The following is an 18,333-nucleotide window of genomic DNA, read 5'->3' on the forward strand; positions in this document are numbered from 1 at the left end:
GTTAAACATTCTGTCTTTTCTAATATACTTTCCTACTTTTCTGTTCCCTTGGTCTGTCTCCTATTCAAAATCTGAATATGCGAGTTGCTTAAGACCTAGTTGTAGGCTTCTCTTTTCACTCTACTCAGTCACCTTAACTATTCTAGGGGTGAAATAAGATCAGATACTCTAAGGCATCCATAATGAACATGAATTAACTTTTGTTCTACGCATCTACAATGGTACCAGCTAGCAAATGTTCTTGAACTGAAAAAATCCTTGTTGACAAAGGTTGCTCTATAATCTCTCTAAATACAATCCTACCTACATTCTGGTTTCAATTAATTACCACTATGCTAATGAATAAAAATTTTATTTTCAACTTTGGCAACTCTTTTTGACATGAAGTACTGTTCAAAATCTATACTAGGATGCTTTAAATAACCCTCACATTCAACATGTCCAAGGATGATGTAAACACGATCTCTCCCAAATCTTATATTCTCTCAATCAGCCATTGGCTTCAAATTTCTCTAGAAGACAAGTTCCCTGTAAATGGGACTTTATATTTCCTCTTATTATCATATTCTGTGTATAAAGTGCTGCCTAGTATGCATTTAGTGGCTATAGCCAGAAATGAAATATTTTTGAAGCAATATATTTTCTAATCTGTAGTAAATGCTAAGAAAATGTTATAGATTATTACTGTCTTTAATAATTAAAAGAAAGAGGGAAAATAACTACAGTGAGGAAGAACTGAGGGTAGAGAGGGAAAATTACAAATAAACAGTTCAGAAAAATGACAACAACAAAACCTTTCCAACTAAACAGGATTCTCTGAAGATAGCAAGAGCTATCTCAGGAAGTAATGAATATTTTGCTAATGAGAACTTAACATATATTTCTCTAGCTGCATATTTCATAGGACACTCTTCTCTATGAGAGGAAAACAAGTACACATATAAACCATTTCTTCACATGTATATAATTTAATTAGATAAAGCTAAGAGAAAATGAACTAAAAAAAAAAAGACACATCTTGATTTTAGTTTCCACCTAATTAGGAAAACTATGTGCCTGCTTTATAATTTTAGGATAAACTAAAATAAGTTTATAAATTAAACTTATTTGTTGACCAAGGAAAGACACTGCTTCAAAAAGATGTCTTCGATGAATTAAAGATAGTCTCAATCAACTGGATGCAACATTGCAGAAAAAGTGAAAGAAGTTTCTTACCATTAAAACAGTCTTGGAGGAATCACCAGGATATCGGAGACTGAATATTCCCAAAGCCCCCAGAAAGCAAAAGAAAGCAAAAGTAGCAAGATTTCGAATATCTAGAAATGACTCTATAAGTGGTATTGTTCCCATGGTCCAATCACAGCACAGCTCTGAAGGATTTAATAGAAGCCAAGCATTCACAGGAAGGAGGTAGTTGAAAGTTAGCTGCCTTGTGGGAGTTGGGCTTACAGCAGCTGGGTTATCAAACCTGTATAAAGAATTAAAAAAAAAAAAAAAAAAAAAGCTACTTTTAAGAAAACACTTTTTAAACACAAATTTTATTCTACAACATATATAAATAAAGTATTGAATATTGCATAAAATCATTACTAAAATTCAAACTATCTGAATTATATGAAATGTCTAGTTGGGAGAAGTGATATTTATGAAGAATTACTTGAAGAATAAGCAGGTCATCTCTTTCTAGTTATTATTAGAATAATTCATACTACAATATGACATTTGATAGAATTATTTTCACTAAATCTCATTAAATGTTTTCCTACATAAGACATTTATTTTAGAGAGAACTGCTAGTAGTTAGTAGAGCTAAATGCTAATTTTTATTAAAAAAATTAAGTTTTCTACACAAAATTTGGTTTTTTCCTTTCATGGACAGAGAAAACTGTATTACCTCCTAACTTAACCATCCTTGCTTTGATTATTAGGAAGCTAAAAACTAAATTTCTAGTAGAGAGTTGTAATTGTGTAGGTTTATGTAACATTCTAGTTGTGTTCTAACTTTTTTTTCCCTAGAATATTAATAACCTATATATTAGTTTATTTCTCTGAAAGTTGACACTTTTTTTTTTGGATTTTTTTTTCCTGTGCTGTTAAGGATTGAATCCAGAGCCATGTGCATGTTAGGCAAGGCACTCTATTAACTAAGCTATTTCCCTAACCCCTTCATCATATGTTAATTATGTATTTTATTAGCATAGACTATTTCATGTAAATTAAATTACTTTAAAATAGTACATTACAAATGAATAACTTTAGATTTGTATGTTTTTATCTATCTTCCAAATCTTTTGGCAATGTCAAAATATAACAATAAAAACCCAATGTCATTTTTAAATAATTAAAAAAACAAACAACATTTACCCCTTAGACTTGATTTTCTTAAAATGTTAAATGAGAAAAAGCACATGTTGAATAAATTTTTTTAAATTTTCATATTTGAAATCTCTATACACATGAAGAATAATAAATTATGTCAGTACTTGAACTTTCAAAAAATTTGGCATAAATGAATACAAAGCTTTTTTCCTATATTTATTCCTATATTTAGGATAGCTGACATAGAAAAAAAAGTTAACTTTAAAATAGATCAAATCATATTATAATCAACTTAAAAACAAATTATTAAAATCAGTTTCACAGGGTGGTGTAATAGAATCAAATTCATATACATGCACATGTACATATTTTTAAATGTTTACATTTAGAAAATATATATTTAATGCTACATGTTCCAGACACCAAGAGCCACAAAGACAATATAAACCACATTTCAGACTGTAGAAACAGACACAGAAAACAGTTCATTTAAATTCTCTAAATGGAGTAATAATCAGAATAAAAACAATGAAACTAAGGGCTAAAGGATATATAAAAATATATATCTACAATTCAATCCATTTCCAATACTGTTATACCTGAATGAGTTCAGTTTTATATGGCTAGACTCAGAGTTAAAAATTCTGCAAGTTGAAGTCATTCTTCTTTAAATAAAAAATAACACTGAGGTCAATTAATTATGTGAAAACACTATAAAGTTTTGGACTTAAAAAATTATCTGAAAAAAATTTATTCTATTCACTGCCCACAATGCAATGACATGGAAAGTACCCTGGCCTACGTGCTGGAACACCACTGGACTCAGCCTAAGTTCCATCATCATCTTGTACCAACTTAAAGCTCTATCTAGGTATTAAATTTTCACTAGGTAGGTGCAAGAAGATGATGGAACTCAGGCTGAGTCCAGTGGTATATCTGAAGTTGAGAAGATGGAGCTTCAAACACCAGAAGCCTGAGGAGCTCAGGGGTCTATAGTTAGTTGGGTAGAATATCAGAGAGAAGAAAAATGATAAGAAAACTTAAGAGACTGCAGAACGGTCTCTGCTATCTTTCAGTATTGAGGAGTTCCTGCTTGAATATATATGAGAAGAACTGTCTAAGGTTAGTGGGCTGAATCATGTCTCCCCCAAATGCATGTCGATCTAAAACTTTAGAATATGGCTTTTTTTGGATGTGGAGTTTGCCAAAGTAATTAGTTAAGATGAGGACATATTTCAGTAGGCCCTAAATCCAATGACCATGTCCTTATACAAAGAGGAGAGGATAGACAGACATGGGAAAGAAAGCCATGTAAAGACAGAATAGATTAGAGTGATACAGCTACAAAATCAAGGAATGCTGAAGCTTGCCAGCAATCAGCAGAAGGTGGGAGAGAGGCAAGAAACATATTCTTCCTCAGTGCCTCTTCAAGAAACCAATTGTGCCAACATCTTGATTTTGGACGTATGGCCTCCTAAACTGGGAGGGAATACATTTCTATTGTTTTAGGCCATTTACTTTGTGATTGTTAAAAATGATTTTAGGAAAACTAATGGGAAAGAACATTTTGAAAAAGGATAAAGAAACAGGAAGAGAAATGAAAGTCCCATAAAATTATACAGAGGAAGGAATGCCCTCAGCACTCATGTGAAATCTTCTTAATTCAGTCATTGGTATAAGTTAGAAAGATGTTAATGTGCAAAATTAGCTGATTCTAAAGCCTGCTGTGGTCCCACAAAGAGTTTAAAAGTAAGACTAGAAGATAAAACATTTTTTATAACTTACATGTATCCCAGAACAAAGCTCAAAAATATTTATATGGAAATACATGAAGATACAATTAATATATGGCATCTATTCAAAATTTACCAGACATGCAAAGAAGCAAAAAAATAAAAGTCACAATGAGAAGAAAATTTATTCAATATAAATTGATCAAAATGGCATGGATCACAGAAAAAGTATTGAAGGATAATAAAACAAAATAGATTATGTAGACATTTGAAAGACATTAAAAAAATTTGAATCAAAGACTTCCTTCTAGAGATGAAAACAGTTTCTAAGATGAAAAATAACTAGATGAAATTAACAACAGATACACACACACACACACACACACACATGTGCGCGCGCAAAACACCTTCCAACCGCCCCCCACCAACATGACATAATAATAATAAATGTTACAGAAGCTAAAGATACAGGATGAGAAAGGATTTCTTACTGAAAATGTAAGCCAAAAGATATAGGGCAACATTTTTAGAATACTGAATGAGAAATAGCAAGTGTAGTATTCTCCACTCAGGCTGGGGTTGTACCTTAGTGGTAGAGTGCTTGCCTAGCACGTGTGAGGCACTAGTTTCAATTCTCAGCACCACATAAAATTAATGAATGAAGTAAAGGTATTGTGTCCATCTACAACTAAAAAAATAAAAAGATTTTTTAAAAAAGGTAAAGTAAATACATCTTTAGATATAAAAGCTAACAGAACTTATTGCTGCATACCAAGAAATGTGCAAGTCTTTCATGATAAGGAAAAATGGCACTAACAGAATGCAAAGCCCTGAGAAAAAAATAATTTCATGAGTTAATATAAAAGACTTTTATCACTGAAATGCTTAAAGATAAGCATCTAAAGCAAATGTAACAACAATGCATTAAAATGTATGCTCAACAGATTATGCTAAGTGAAGCTAGCCAATCCCTAAAAAACAAATGCCAAATGTCTTCTTTGATATAAGGAGAGTAACCAAGAACAGAGTAGGGACGAAGAGCAGGAGAAGAAGATTAACATTAAACTGGGATGAGAGGTGGGAGGGAAAGGGAGAGAGAAGGGAAATTGCATGGAAATGGAAGGAGACCCTCAGGGTTATACAAAATTTCATACAAGAGGAAGTGAGGGGAAAGGGGAAAATAATACAAGGGGGAGAAATGAATGACAGTAGAGGGGGTAGAGAGAGAAGTGGGGAGGGGAGGGGAGGGGAGGGGGGATAGTAGAGGATAGGAAAGGCAGCAGAATACAACAGACACTAGTATGGCAATATGTAAATCAATGGATGTGTAACTGATGTGATTCTGCAATTTGTATACGGGGTAAAAATGGGAGTTCATAACCCACTTGAATCAAAGAGTGAAATATGATATATCAAGAACTATGTAATGTTTTGAACAACCAACAATAAAATAATTTAAAAAAAAATGTATGCTCAAGGGAAATATATACAAATAGCACAAAGGGAAAGTTCTAAGGAAGATGGGAAAGTAAAAAGGAAACAAACAGATGAGGAAAAGAGAAAACAATTAAGGTAGAAGATTTACATCCAATGTATAGATAATTATATTAAATATAAATGGACCAAATATTTCATTTTAAACACCTCAGATTATCTAATCAAACAAAAAACAATGATTAAGACCCAATTATATATAACTTACAAGAAATTATTTTAAAATATAAAAGCAGCCAGGATTGGTGGCACAAGCCTGCAATTCCTGACTCAGGAGGCTAAGGCAGGAGAATTGCAAATTTGGGTCCAGCCTTAGCAACTCACTAAGTAACTTAGTGAGACCCTGTCTCAAAATAAATGGTAAAAAGGGCTGAAGATGTAGATTGCAATAAAGTGTCCCTGGGTTCAATCATCCAAAACCCCCCAAAAAAACAAAACATGCGCGCGCACGTGCGCGCGCACACACACACACACACACACACACACAAAATGTGTGTAGATATAAAACATATGTATACGGGCGGAGGGGGAGATAGATAAAAAGTAAAAAAGATGGAAAAATATATACTATATAACACTAATAAAGGAGAGCTGGCATGACAAATTTTTTTCCTCAGTAGGTATCTCTACCACTAAGCCACATACATCCTCAGTACTTTTTTTATATTTTGAAATAGTTTCTCACTAAATTGCCAAGGCGGGCCTGAAACTTGTCATCCTCCTGCCTGAGTCTCCCAGGTTGCTGCAATTACAGGTGTGTGCCTTTGTGCCCAGCTGGAGTGACAAACTAATATAAGACAGAGTGAATGTTTACGTAAAGACTATTACTAGCAATGAAGCTCTTTTAATAATGATAAAGATATCAACTCATCAAGATGATGTGGAAATCCTAAGCATTTATGCGCTTAAAAAACACATGAAAAAACTGCAATAAGACAAATCTACAATTAACAGTAGAGATCTCAATATTCTTCTCTCAACAACTGATAAACAAAAATCACTAAGGATAGAGAAGACTCCACTTTAACCTTAACAACTAATTTGTGGGTCATTATCCTTGATGTGGTGGTTTCTTGGATGTACAATTATGCCAGAACTAATGAATTTGTATATTCTAAACACGATCTGCAGTTTTAAAAATATATAGACTATACCTCAATAAAGCTGCTGAAAAAATTCAGTGTAAATCAGACTTTCCCAAACATTTATGATCACTTAAAGTCCAAAGTTAAAAAGGCAGAATGATTAAAAATAAAAAAGAACCAGAATTTCATACCTTGTAAACACTGGAAGTTGGGACTGAATAACCTGGACTCTAATCACAACAAGCAATAACGTACTGAACATCAAGACAATGAGTTTTATTAGTGTCTGCAGCATAGAAAACGGAATGCTACCCTTTCCACGGAGAAACTGTCCAGCAGTACTACATAATAATGGCAAAGTATACTGAAAAAGAAAAAAAGTTTAAATAATAACAATATATTATGTTTTAAATAATACAGTACTTTCTAAATGCAAGATTAGATAAAAAATTAAGTATAAATATAAAGTCAACATGGAACAATTTGTGGAACTGATAATGAACAAAACTGAGCCCAATACTCTTATCCAATAGTAAATTATACTATAACAGTATTACTATACTTTACCACTGATTTCTTTATAGATTTTTTTTTGCAAATTTTTGATATCATTATTGGTAAGCAAACTGATTTATGTAATTACATACATAAAAAATAAGGTTATAAAAATCTGATTCAATTAGGATGAAAGATTGCAACAAGAAAGTTTATTTTCCTTACCCCCTGGGCAATAAATACTTCATACACACAACAAATCCCCACAACTGTTATTCCTTGTTCTTTACACAGTGTTGCAACAGCCACTAAAAACACTGTCAGTGCAATTGGAGTCCAAGCTGCAATTTAAGAACAGAACAATAAATTAAAAAACTAAATGAAATAATTTTATAATATCATAAAAAGATACTTTAAGCTTTACTTGTGATTTCATATCAACATTTTTGTTATTTCCTATTGGTTAATACTTCACATTTTAAAATGTATTTAAATCTTGCAATTTTGAATTTAAATCTTCAAAGCAAAACATCAAGATATGTAATTTTAACTAAAAATTTCTGTGTAGATGAAAATAAGCCAATCAAGTACTAATTTTTAAAACAAAGGCGGAATGATAAATTTAGAAAAATGCATCAATCTATAAAACAGACAAATTCCTGGGAATTACCATACAGTATCTATATACTTTTTTATATCTAATAAAAACTTAAAAAACTGTCAGGCCAGTCTCACAAAAAAGGATTATAAAAATGTAAATGAAACAGGCTAATAAACATTTATATCTATACCATTCTTTAAAAATATACAATAGAATATACCTATGTTTTGTTTAAATAGAGAACATACTTCATCTTTAAGTGAATGTGCTATTTAGTAATAATTTGATTAAAGAGCAATGAACTATGAAGGTTAATTCTGTATCAACTATTAACTGCTTTTTGAACAACTATTCTAAACTTCAGTCTTCTTATAGGAAAACATGACATGCCACTATTTTCCAGTTTGAAAGTGGTAGTATGATTGTACAACTTCAGTTTTTACCCATAAAAAACATTAACTCCAGGTATGAACACGAACATAATTCATGAATCTAATACATTTTCTTTTGGTATAGGACTTAATTCAGAAATATACCTATTTGTGAAATTGTTTTAAGCTTGAAAGTACTCTACAGACTACAATTATTCAAAGGGAAAACAACAAAAAACCAAATGAAACTCCCAAAACCGAAGATACTGGCTGGGCATGCCTCTAATCCCAGTGGCTTGGGAGGCAGAGGCAGGAGGATCAAGAGTTCAAAGAAAGCCTCGCAGCAAAAGCAAGGTGCTAAGCAACTCAGGGAGACCCTGTCTCTAAATAAAATGCAAAATAGAACTGGGGATGTGGCTTATTGGTCCAGTGCCCCTGAGTTCAATCCCTGGCACCCTCCTCCCCCAACCAAACCAAACCAAACCCTGAAGACACTAAGTATAATACTTATAATACAAGACAAACTCATATTCTCATTAGGCCAAAATCATCAATACCAATGTTATTGATTATATCAAGGTCTGAAGTATAGCGTTACATTCAACTTAAAATTCATAAAGGAAAGAAATCCATAGAAGATTTTTCATAAAAAAGATGAACGTAAAGCTGAATATTGAAGAATATATATAAAAGAGAAAAACTGGTAAAGAGGATGTATGAATAAAGGAGTAGAAATAAGAATAAGCTTGGCCAATGAGTGATGCAGAGCAGATAAGACAGAAGGGCTACATATGTATTAAAAATTTGTGGAAAATAATGGCATTGAAAGTAGGTATTTAAAAATATTAAATAGTTTATACGTAGCTTCAGCAATCCTCTATTAAATTACTCATTTTAAACATCTATTACATTTCCAGGGCATGAGGCAAGAGAAATTACAATCAAAAGTAATGACATGTATAATACATAACATACATAATAACAATATAGTAAATTGTTACAGAGAAAAGAAGAAAGTAAAGAGAAAAAAAAACAGTAAAGGGAAATAAAAAGGACTGGAAAAGATGAGTAATGCTACTGACAATGTTTGATGAAACATTTGAGCAAAAACCTCAAAAGTAAATGCAAAGGATAAAAAGAAAAGTAAATGCAAAGGCATGGAGACTGATTTGTGTTTACAAAAAGGGGTTGGGCATGAATAATTAGAATTTGAAGTTATTTCAATTACTACAAATTGAAAACCTTTACACAGGTTTAATGTATACTAGATAGAATGCATAATACAAATATGATAATGAAGCTTTCCGTGGACTCAGAAGTTAAATTATTTACTGCAGAGTACTAAGTACCAACTAAGGAGTTGAAAGGTAGAGGTCCAAAGAAGGCTTTAGTATCCTTTCAATTAGAATCTGAAATAATTCATCTACTTGCTCATTTATTTAACAAATATGTACAGAAGATCTACTGCATATGAGGAGCCATAATTCTAGAGAATAGTAAAAATTTGGGGAAAAAAGTTACATACTCAGAAGGAGTAGTTTACCATTCTATAGTTAGAGAACAAACAATAACAAGAAAAGTACAGGGCTGGGGTTGTGGCTCAGTGGTAGACCATCTGCCTAGCATGTTTGAGGCACTAGGTTGAATTGTCAGCACCACATATAAATAAATAAATAAAAGGTCCATCAACAATTAATAAGAATATTAAATTTTTTTAAAAGTACGTTTTCAGATTAGAAATGGGTATTATGAGGAATACTAATTTTGCTTATTTATTTTCTTAACTTAATATTTTTTTCTGGCAATGGGACTGAATTCAGGTATGCTCTACATCTGAGGTACATCACCAACTCTTTTAAAATTTTTAAAAATTTTATGCCAGGGTCTCTCTAAATTGCCCAGGCTTCAGTCCTTCTGTCTTAGCCTCCCAAGTGGCTAGGATTACAGGTGTGTGTCATCCCACCTAGAAGAAAGGTAAAGGTATTGAAAGCAACACCATTTTGTTTTCATTTTGGTCAAATGGGTAATAAGCATGATCTGCTGGCCTCTTCCCCAAAAATCAATCTGCTGGGTTTCAGTTTTCGCGACTAAAAGCTCAGGGGTCACTCCAGGTAAACTGAGCTAACTGGGCTGCGCAAAATAACCACACAAAAGACACAAATACCTTTTTCTTTGGGGTCGCTGTGACAGCTCCTCTGACCTTAAGGGTCTGCAGAAAGAGAGAGCGCGAGAGCACGCGCTGACCCCTTTTATTGAGGAGAAGCCATTCAAATGAGGCAAGGGGTCAGGTTTCAGGGGGCTGAGTCTATCCTCATGATGTCCACTGTCAGCAGGTTGACTGACACCTGGGTAGGCCACACCCAAGGGCACAGTAAGAGAAGGAGACACACACAAGGCACTTCCATGGAAGATTCTATCCTAAACAGGACAAGGGATTATATTACAAAGGAACAGGTGAGCATAGCTTCACCCATGGGAGGCAGTAGCAAGACACACCCATGCATGAGACACTGACCCTCGAACCCAAGAAGGGTGGGGAAAGCTCTGCCACATTTCTGTGACTGAGCACCTCAGCACCCAGCCGGGGAGTGTGACTCAATCATGTCTACAGTTGGTCTCCCACATCAACCCCAGAAAAAGATTCAGTAGAGGGAAAGGTGGTTTTCATATTTAAAAAAATAAAACTCTTAGGCCTTTGGGGTTATCTTCAATATGTATGCTTGTATGGGTATTACTAGGGACTGCATTTAAAGTAGAATGTAAGAGAAATTTTTAAAAATTTGTCTCCAAGTCTCTCCTTACTCCTTGGAGTTGATCATTATCTGCTTCTTCATTACAGAAATCTGCAGCTATATTGGATAGTGGGAATTGCAGAGATAAAATCAAAGTACTTCAGAAATCTTGATGGTGGTAAGGAGTAGATTAAAACAACAACAACAAACAAAAACAAAGCAGGAGGCTTTATACTACAAAGCTATAATCATCAAAGCACCATGATATTGGCATTAAAAAAGAAACATAGGACAGTGCAGCAGCGAAACAGAGCCCAGAAGTCATGGGTCACTTCTACATCAGTTTACTGATTATCAGCAAAGGTGCTAAGACTACACAGTGGAGAAAGAAAAGTCTTCAAAAAGCATGGTGAACAGTGCTAGGAAAACTGGTATACACAAGCAAAAGAATGAAACTAAATTCCTCTCTTTTATCAGTTACAAAAGCCAAATTAAATCAAAATAGATTACATGTAAGACTTGAAATTATGAAACTACCAAAAGAACACATGGGGAAATGCATTAAGATATTGGAATGGGTAAGGATTTTTTGGACAAGACCCAAAAGCACAGGCAACAAAAGCAAAATAGATAAACATTTGCAAACTACACATTGCAAACTTGACAAGGGATTAATATAGTCAATATATAAGGAATTCCTAAAATTAATCAGAAATAAAAAGGCCCCACTAAAAAACATTTAAGACAGATTTTAAATAAACATTTCTCAGAAGACATATAAATGGATAACAAGCATATGAAAAGATGTTCATCACTAATTGTCACACAAATGCAAATGAAAATCACAATGAAATATCACCTCACTCCAGTAAGAAGAATGGCCTTTATGAAAAACACAAAAGATAATGAGTGCCAGCAAGAAGGTAGAGCAAAGGGAACCTTACATTCTATTGGTAAAAATGTAAATTAGTACAGTCATTATGGAAAATAGTATGGATGACTCCTCAAAAATTAAAAATAACATTATCAAAAGAAAATAAGATGGGAAAAAAAAAAGGAACTACCTTATGATCCAGCAATCTAGTACTAGGTATATATCCAAAGAAAATAAAATCAGTAAGTATAAGAAACACGTGTGCTCCCCTGTTTATTCACAAGAGCCAAGAAGTAGAAATAACCTAAGCGCCCATGAACTAAGGAATGGATAAAACATGGTACATATATGCAAAAAAATGGAGATTATTTGGCCATACACAGAATGAAATTCTGTATTTTGTGACAACATGGATGGAAGTGGAGATCATCATGCTAAATGAAATAAATCAGGCAGAGAAAGACAAGTACTGCATGGTATCATCATATCTGGAATATAAAAAAGTTGGTCTCATGGAAATTGAGAGTAGAAATGGTGGTTACTAATGGCTGAGGAGACTCGGGGGAGGTGTAACGGGGAAAGACGGATCAATAGCTACCAAGTTGCAGTTAGATAGACCCAAGTTCTCTACTGTGTGAAACTGCACAGTAGGGTGCCTACAGATAACAATGTGTATCACAAATCTAAACAAGCTAGACAAAAGAATTTTCAATGTTTTTGCCACAAAGACATGATAAACATTTCCCAAGATAGGTATGTTTAACCTGATCACCCAATATATATGTGTACTGAAATAGCATATGGTATTCCATTAATATTTTGAATTTTTTATTATATATCAGTTAAAAACAAATTTAAAGAGGGAAAAAAAGATAAAAATAAGTAAAACTGAGGATAGATGAGGGATACAACTTGTATACAAAAAAAGTGGGGAGGCAAAGTGACCAATTACCCTTAGGCAGTAACTTCCATGTAGTTCCTCTTAAATTCAGAGGGATAGTTGACTAGTCCTTTTCTGTGCTAATTCTTTTTAAGAGACTTTAGGGAATATTTGATAGAACTGTTAGTAATATGTACCAACAGTGGTATGGAGAACCTGGAACTCTCCATCCTGGGTTTTAATTCCTGTCAACTTTTCAAAAATCACAGGATAGAAACACAGCAGTCCTGGCATTTTCTATAGGCAAGTGGTTGATAACTTTAGGAGAACACGGGGCTTGAACTCACAAGGCAAAATAACTAGAAAAAAATAATAGAATTATGAAGAATAAAAAAATCATTAAAAGAACTGAGTAAAATTACTGGAAAGAATAGCAGGATACTTGGTTAGAAAGGTAGGCAAAAGCCTGATCATGGTATTATAGATCACAGAATTTTTTCTATCATTCATGCTTTGTTTTAGAGGCACTTAATAAAACTGTTTTATAATTCCATATTAATTGCTGAACTATCTCTTACTGGATGATGGACTGCATAGGTAAAGTTATTATTAACCACATTTTACAAATGAGAAAACTAAAGCACAAAGGTAATTTGTCCAAGGTAGTAAATGGAGCTAGTAAATAAATGGTGAAACTGGAATTTGAAAACATACTCTCAAGTCCATACTTTTACCACTATGCTATGCTGTCACTCAAGCTATTTCAAGAAGGTATTATACATAGTAGTAAAAGGCAAATCTATTCATATCACATATCTAAAAGTTACTAAGTTGTTTGGCTAAATTGTTTTTTAACCTTACTTTATAAACACACAAAATTAGGATGCTTATCATGAGTATATTGGGACAATAGTGAGAAAATCACCTAGGAACTAAGGAAAAAAAAACTTTAATCAAATAAAGGTTAAGACAACTATATGAAGGGGCTGGGGTTGTGGCTCAGTGGTAGAGCGCTTGCTTGGTATGTGTGAAGCACTGGGTTCAATTCTAAGCGCCACATATAAATAAATAAATAAGATAAACGTCCACTGACAACTTAAAAAAAACGACATGAAGTTCTTTTCCTGTCCCCTGTTTCTGCGCTCTTAAAAAAAAAATTTAAAAAAAATCATTTTTATTGCCTGAACTTTTTTTTTTCTAACGATGCCAAGCATCATGAAGACTACTGAGCTAATATATACAAAGTACATTCCAAAGAAGAACACATGGTAGGGGCTCAATAAATAACTGAACTATAATCAACACACAATTAAAGTCAAACTCTAGCAGGCTTTTAATGTTGCCTAAACAGCATCACAACCTATTAAATAACTGAAGCACTGGTACCTTTTTGTTTTGTTTTGTTCTTAACAAATAACAAAACAATTTGGACTGATTCTAATTATATCCCAGTGCTATTTGGTTTTTAATATTAGATAATATAGATCCTAATGGCTCATGATAAAACACAAAATATACATAAATTTTTAAAAAAATATTTGCAATGTTATGTACTTCGTATTTCAATGTATACTAAGGTAGAACAATACGTACGGATAAACCCAATGTGGCAATAATATTTTATAAGAAGCACTTGCAGTAAATAAATCTTATCTGATAAAGTTTTATAGTGACAGATATAAAAATCAAATGTCAGGCACTTACCTATGGTATTATCTGGTCCTTTTGATTTGGTATATGACAAAAATGCTGCTAGAAAAAAGATAGATGACAGTAGTTCTGCTCTTCCTACGACACCAGTTACCTAGAAAGGGAAAGAGTTGGGCTTGTATTAATGAAATATATCTTGAAAATTTACTGTATATAACAGTAACGAACATTTAAGCTGGAAACTAAAGTCCCATAACACTTCAAAAGCATGTTTCTGTTTTGTAAACACTCTTTGAGTGCCCTCAGATGGTGAATTTATGCATCTTCCATATATGGAAATCAGTGACCCTTTTTAACAGTTCTTTTATGATTATTTTAACTTGCTTTGAAATAATTATAGATTCCCAGAAAGTTGTAAAACTAGTATAGAGATGCTGCATATTTTTACTGATAATATCTTACAAATTTAAGGACAACATTCAGAAAAATTCTCTAAAAAAGCTAAGTACTTTTTATATATTTACTTAAAATATGAACATTTTAAAAGCAAAGGTATCATAAACTTAGTAAGCCATACGTCGATAAATCTGCAAAATAAAAGGACAATAAATTTTCAAAAGACCCTTTAAAAAATATGTATATAAAACTCTCAAAGCTTTTCCTTTGGAGCATTCTGAACTCACTATAAAATTTTAAAACAAATCTATCCCTTTTGTGAACATATGGAAAAATTATTTGGCTAGATACCATGTGGTTTAAGAAGTTGTATGGGAGAGACATGATCTTCCTTTAAAACACAAATTAACTTTTGCTTCAAAGGAAAACTTGTAACAAAGCAACTGAACATAATATTCTTAGCTGTTGCTGGGAGGCAAATGTGGAATTTTAAAGCAACCAAGAAAAATGAAATAATAGCTTGTGTGTTTCTTGGTAGGAAGGGACTGATGAATAATACTGGCAAGAGCAGAGACAGAGATGGCTCATGATTTTGAAACACACGGCAACAGCAATTATGAAGCTCCTGAGTATCATCATTTGTTAGGATGGCTGTTCAGCTACTTTGATGTATTCTCAGCCCTTGAATTTGCCTTACTATTTTCTAACCTTTAAAATACAAAATTGACAAGTTGACAAATTGTATTTAAAATCAATATTGATAGAAAACCATTAGCAAAGAAAAGGAACTATACCTCTATATTACTCAAGTTAAGAGATTAGACATATCATATATTCTTGAATGAATAAATGTTACAGCTCCAAAACTATTCTAAATGTAAAAAGTTGATGCAGTTTGCAGATTTTGTACTTGAGGGAGTTAAGACCTATACTAATATAACAGTCTATAAATACTTGGATTAAAATCCTGATTAATTTTTTTCTTGAACATGTGATAGTATAATCATGATATGATTTGTAGGATAAAATAATTTTTAAAAATCAATTTACAGTTAAATAAAATCAATTTACAGTTTTACTTACTGCTTCTGTGTGTATTGGGTGCACTGCAAAAAGTAGAGCAGCAATCATGCTACTCCGATTATCCAGAAAAAGTTTGCAGACTTTAAGGAATATCACACTGACCACAGCATGAAAAATCATATTTAAGAGATGATACGACATTGGTTTTAGTTCACTGAATAGATAATTTAAGCGAAATGTCAATACGGTTAAGGGTCGGTAAGACTTGTGGCTTCTTTCCTACAAGGAAAAACAACCATTAATTATTAAAGTTCTTTGGTCCTTCAGGTTACAAAACCTAATCATTGCTTGTACTATTAAGGATATTAATATTTGACTGAGAAATTGTAAAACAATTATAGAAGACAGCTTTATATTCTGTTTTTCTATGTCCTTACTCCAAAAAACAAGGTGAATTCCTCCCTTTCATATATTGATGATAATTAACCATAGAAGAATATCTGACTATGGATTGTTAAAAACATAAATTTTTTAAAAAGGTAGAACAATGGTGGCATTGGTCATATGGGATTCTTTGTAAAGCCTGCATTTCTATTACCAATGCAAAAGGTTATACAACTGCTTGCCACATCTTCAAAAGGAAATGTAAAATCAGAATGTTTACCAGTTAAGTTCGAATAATGATAATTCAAAAAGATACTTAAGTTATTTTATGAAAAAACTTCCATAATGGATAGATATGAGCATATTAAAGTAAAATTATCCAAATATTATGCAGGGAGTAACATTAACAGCAAAACTGTTTTTTTGGAATAGAAGAATAAAATCTTTTGTGGTGAATTTTTGTTGGCAAGAAATCAAGTAATAAGTTTCTCTATAAGTTAGAAGTTACATTCAACCAAAACTACTTTTTATCAAAAGACAAAATCAAAGTAGATTTAAGAATAAAATACACATTTCAAAAAATATATATTACCTAGTTACTTGTTTTTAGTTTTATGTAAAGGACATTTACATTTAGCTTCTTTTATTTTTTTTTAAATTAAAGGGTTTTTTTTTTTTTTTTTTTTTTTCCATTTGTAGATGGACATAATACCTTTATTTTATTTACTTATTTTTATGTGATGCAGAGGATTGAACCCAGTACCTCACATGTGCTAGGCAAGCACTCTACCACTGAGCTTCAACCCTGGACCCATTAGCTTCTTTTCTACATCTGATATTCTGTTTTCTCTCTGTCACAAAGGTATAGACTCAACCTTACTCTTCCTTACTAAGGAATATCAGTAGATACAAAGAACAAACATTCTCTATTTTGAAATTAGGAGCATTTTTAACATCGCTGTATTGACTACATATTCTATGATATGCCACCTATTTAGAATATTCTTTGTTGCTTAGTTATTCCAGTATACACTTCAAACTTAACCTGAGGCATCTAAAATTGTAAGGTACTGTGCTGAATTAACAATTTATACTAGAAAGCAGAAAAAGACAACAGAAACCTTATATGTACCTATAGTATTACTATGACAAATATGTAAAACTTATTTGCCACATGAAAGAAATCAGAAAGCAGAAAGATATACATAAATTAAACTGCAGGAGACATAATTGCTTGGTTAGTTCTATTAGATGTACATTATGTTACAGGTAATGATCAACTAAAAGATTTATTACTGATATAATTAATTATTTAAATAATTCATTAGAAATCTATTAAAGATTCCACTATCACAAATAATAATTTTCTTATTAGACATAAGGTTTTGTGAAAATGCAAAATTGCTAAGGCCACTATGAACAAATCAGGTCATCATTAAATTTAGGTATATTAAAGAAAAACTGAATTACTTTTGATATTTAGTTGACAGCAGAAACAAGCATGATATAATGAATGAATAAGCTCCCTGTTCCTCAACATAGAAATGGCAAAAAAGTTCTGCAGAGGTTACCATAACAAAAGTTACCTTAATATAAGGTACTTTATTGATCAAATGCCAGAAGAGTATGTGGCTCATTAAGCTCAGTGGTTCTAAGCTGTAGCTATACCATAGAACATCCTGGATGACTTACTTAAAAACTACTCAAATCCATACAAAAACAATCACCAAAAGATCACACATGTGTACAAGCAAAAGAAGATTAAAAAAAAATACCAATGTATATGTACACATCCAAATCTGAAAAATATCTAAGTAACTACATATAGCCTTGGTAATGATTTTTAAAATACTTTGGACATATTCCAGGATACGGTGTTGTGATCCACTGAATTATCAAACAGATCCTACTACATAATCATACAATGGACCCATTAAAGATATAATCCAATCATTGAGACTCCATAGTGATCATCCACAGTGATCCAAAGGTCCCTAATATGGTAGTAGATGTATTCATATGGCTCAAGAGATTGTCCTAAGCCCAAAATATGTCTTTAGATGTATACTGGCAAAAAATTCTTTTTAGGTCTGAACATACACATACGTACATAGGCATTACAAGCTACCATTACTTAATATCAATCATTTTAGATATTTGAATGTGCTAATTCCAGGCTTATTGTGAAACCTCATATAACAACTCAATAATCTGTAGAAAAAATTTTCTGTAGTGTCACATTTACCTACAGGATGAGAGAGAATATGTCCATCAAAATAAAGGAATAAATAAAATA

General features: G+C 32.4%; 1 protein-coding gene across 1 annotated transcript in view; it reads right to left on the bottom strand.

Annotated features, from left to right (window-relative positions):
• The window catches only part of Tmtc3 (transmembrane O-mannosyltransferase targeting cadherins 3), a 47,902-nt gene that overhangs the window by 22,953 nt on the left and 6,616 nt on the right, over window positions 1-18,333 (bottom strand). Inside the window, exons 3-7 of the mRNA XM_027956154.2 lie at window positions 15,714-15,932; window positions 14,289-14,388; window positions 7,352-7,467; window positions 6,823-6,995; window positions 1,216-1,468 (exon numbers count right to left, since the gene is read on the bottom strand). Coding sequence (XP_027811955.1) covers window positions 1,216-1,468; window positions 6,823-6,995; window positions 7,352-7,467; window positions 14,289-14,388; window positions 15,714-15,932 — 861 coding nt within the window. The remainder of the gene's footprint in view (window positions 1-1,215; window positions 1,469-6,822; window positions 6,996-7,351; window positions 7,468-14,288; window positions 14,389-15,713; window positions 15,933-18,333) is intronic.

This window comes from Marmota flaviventris, chromosome 3 (genome assembly GCF_047511675.1).
Source record: "Marmota flaviventris isolate mMarFla1 chromosome 3, mMarFla1.hap1, whole genome shotgun sequence".
NCBI classification, from domain to species: domain Eukaryota; kingdom Metazoa; phylum Chordata; class Mammalia; order Rodentia; family Sciuridae; genus Marmota; species Marmota flaviventris.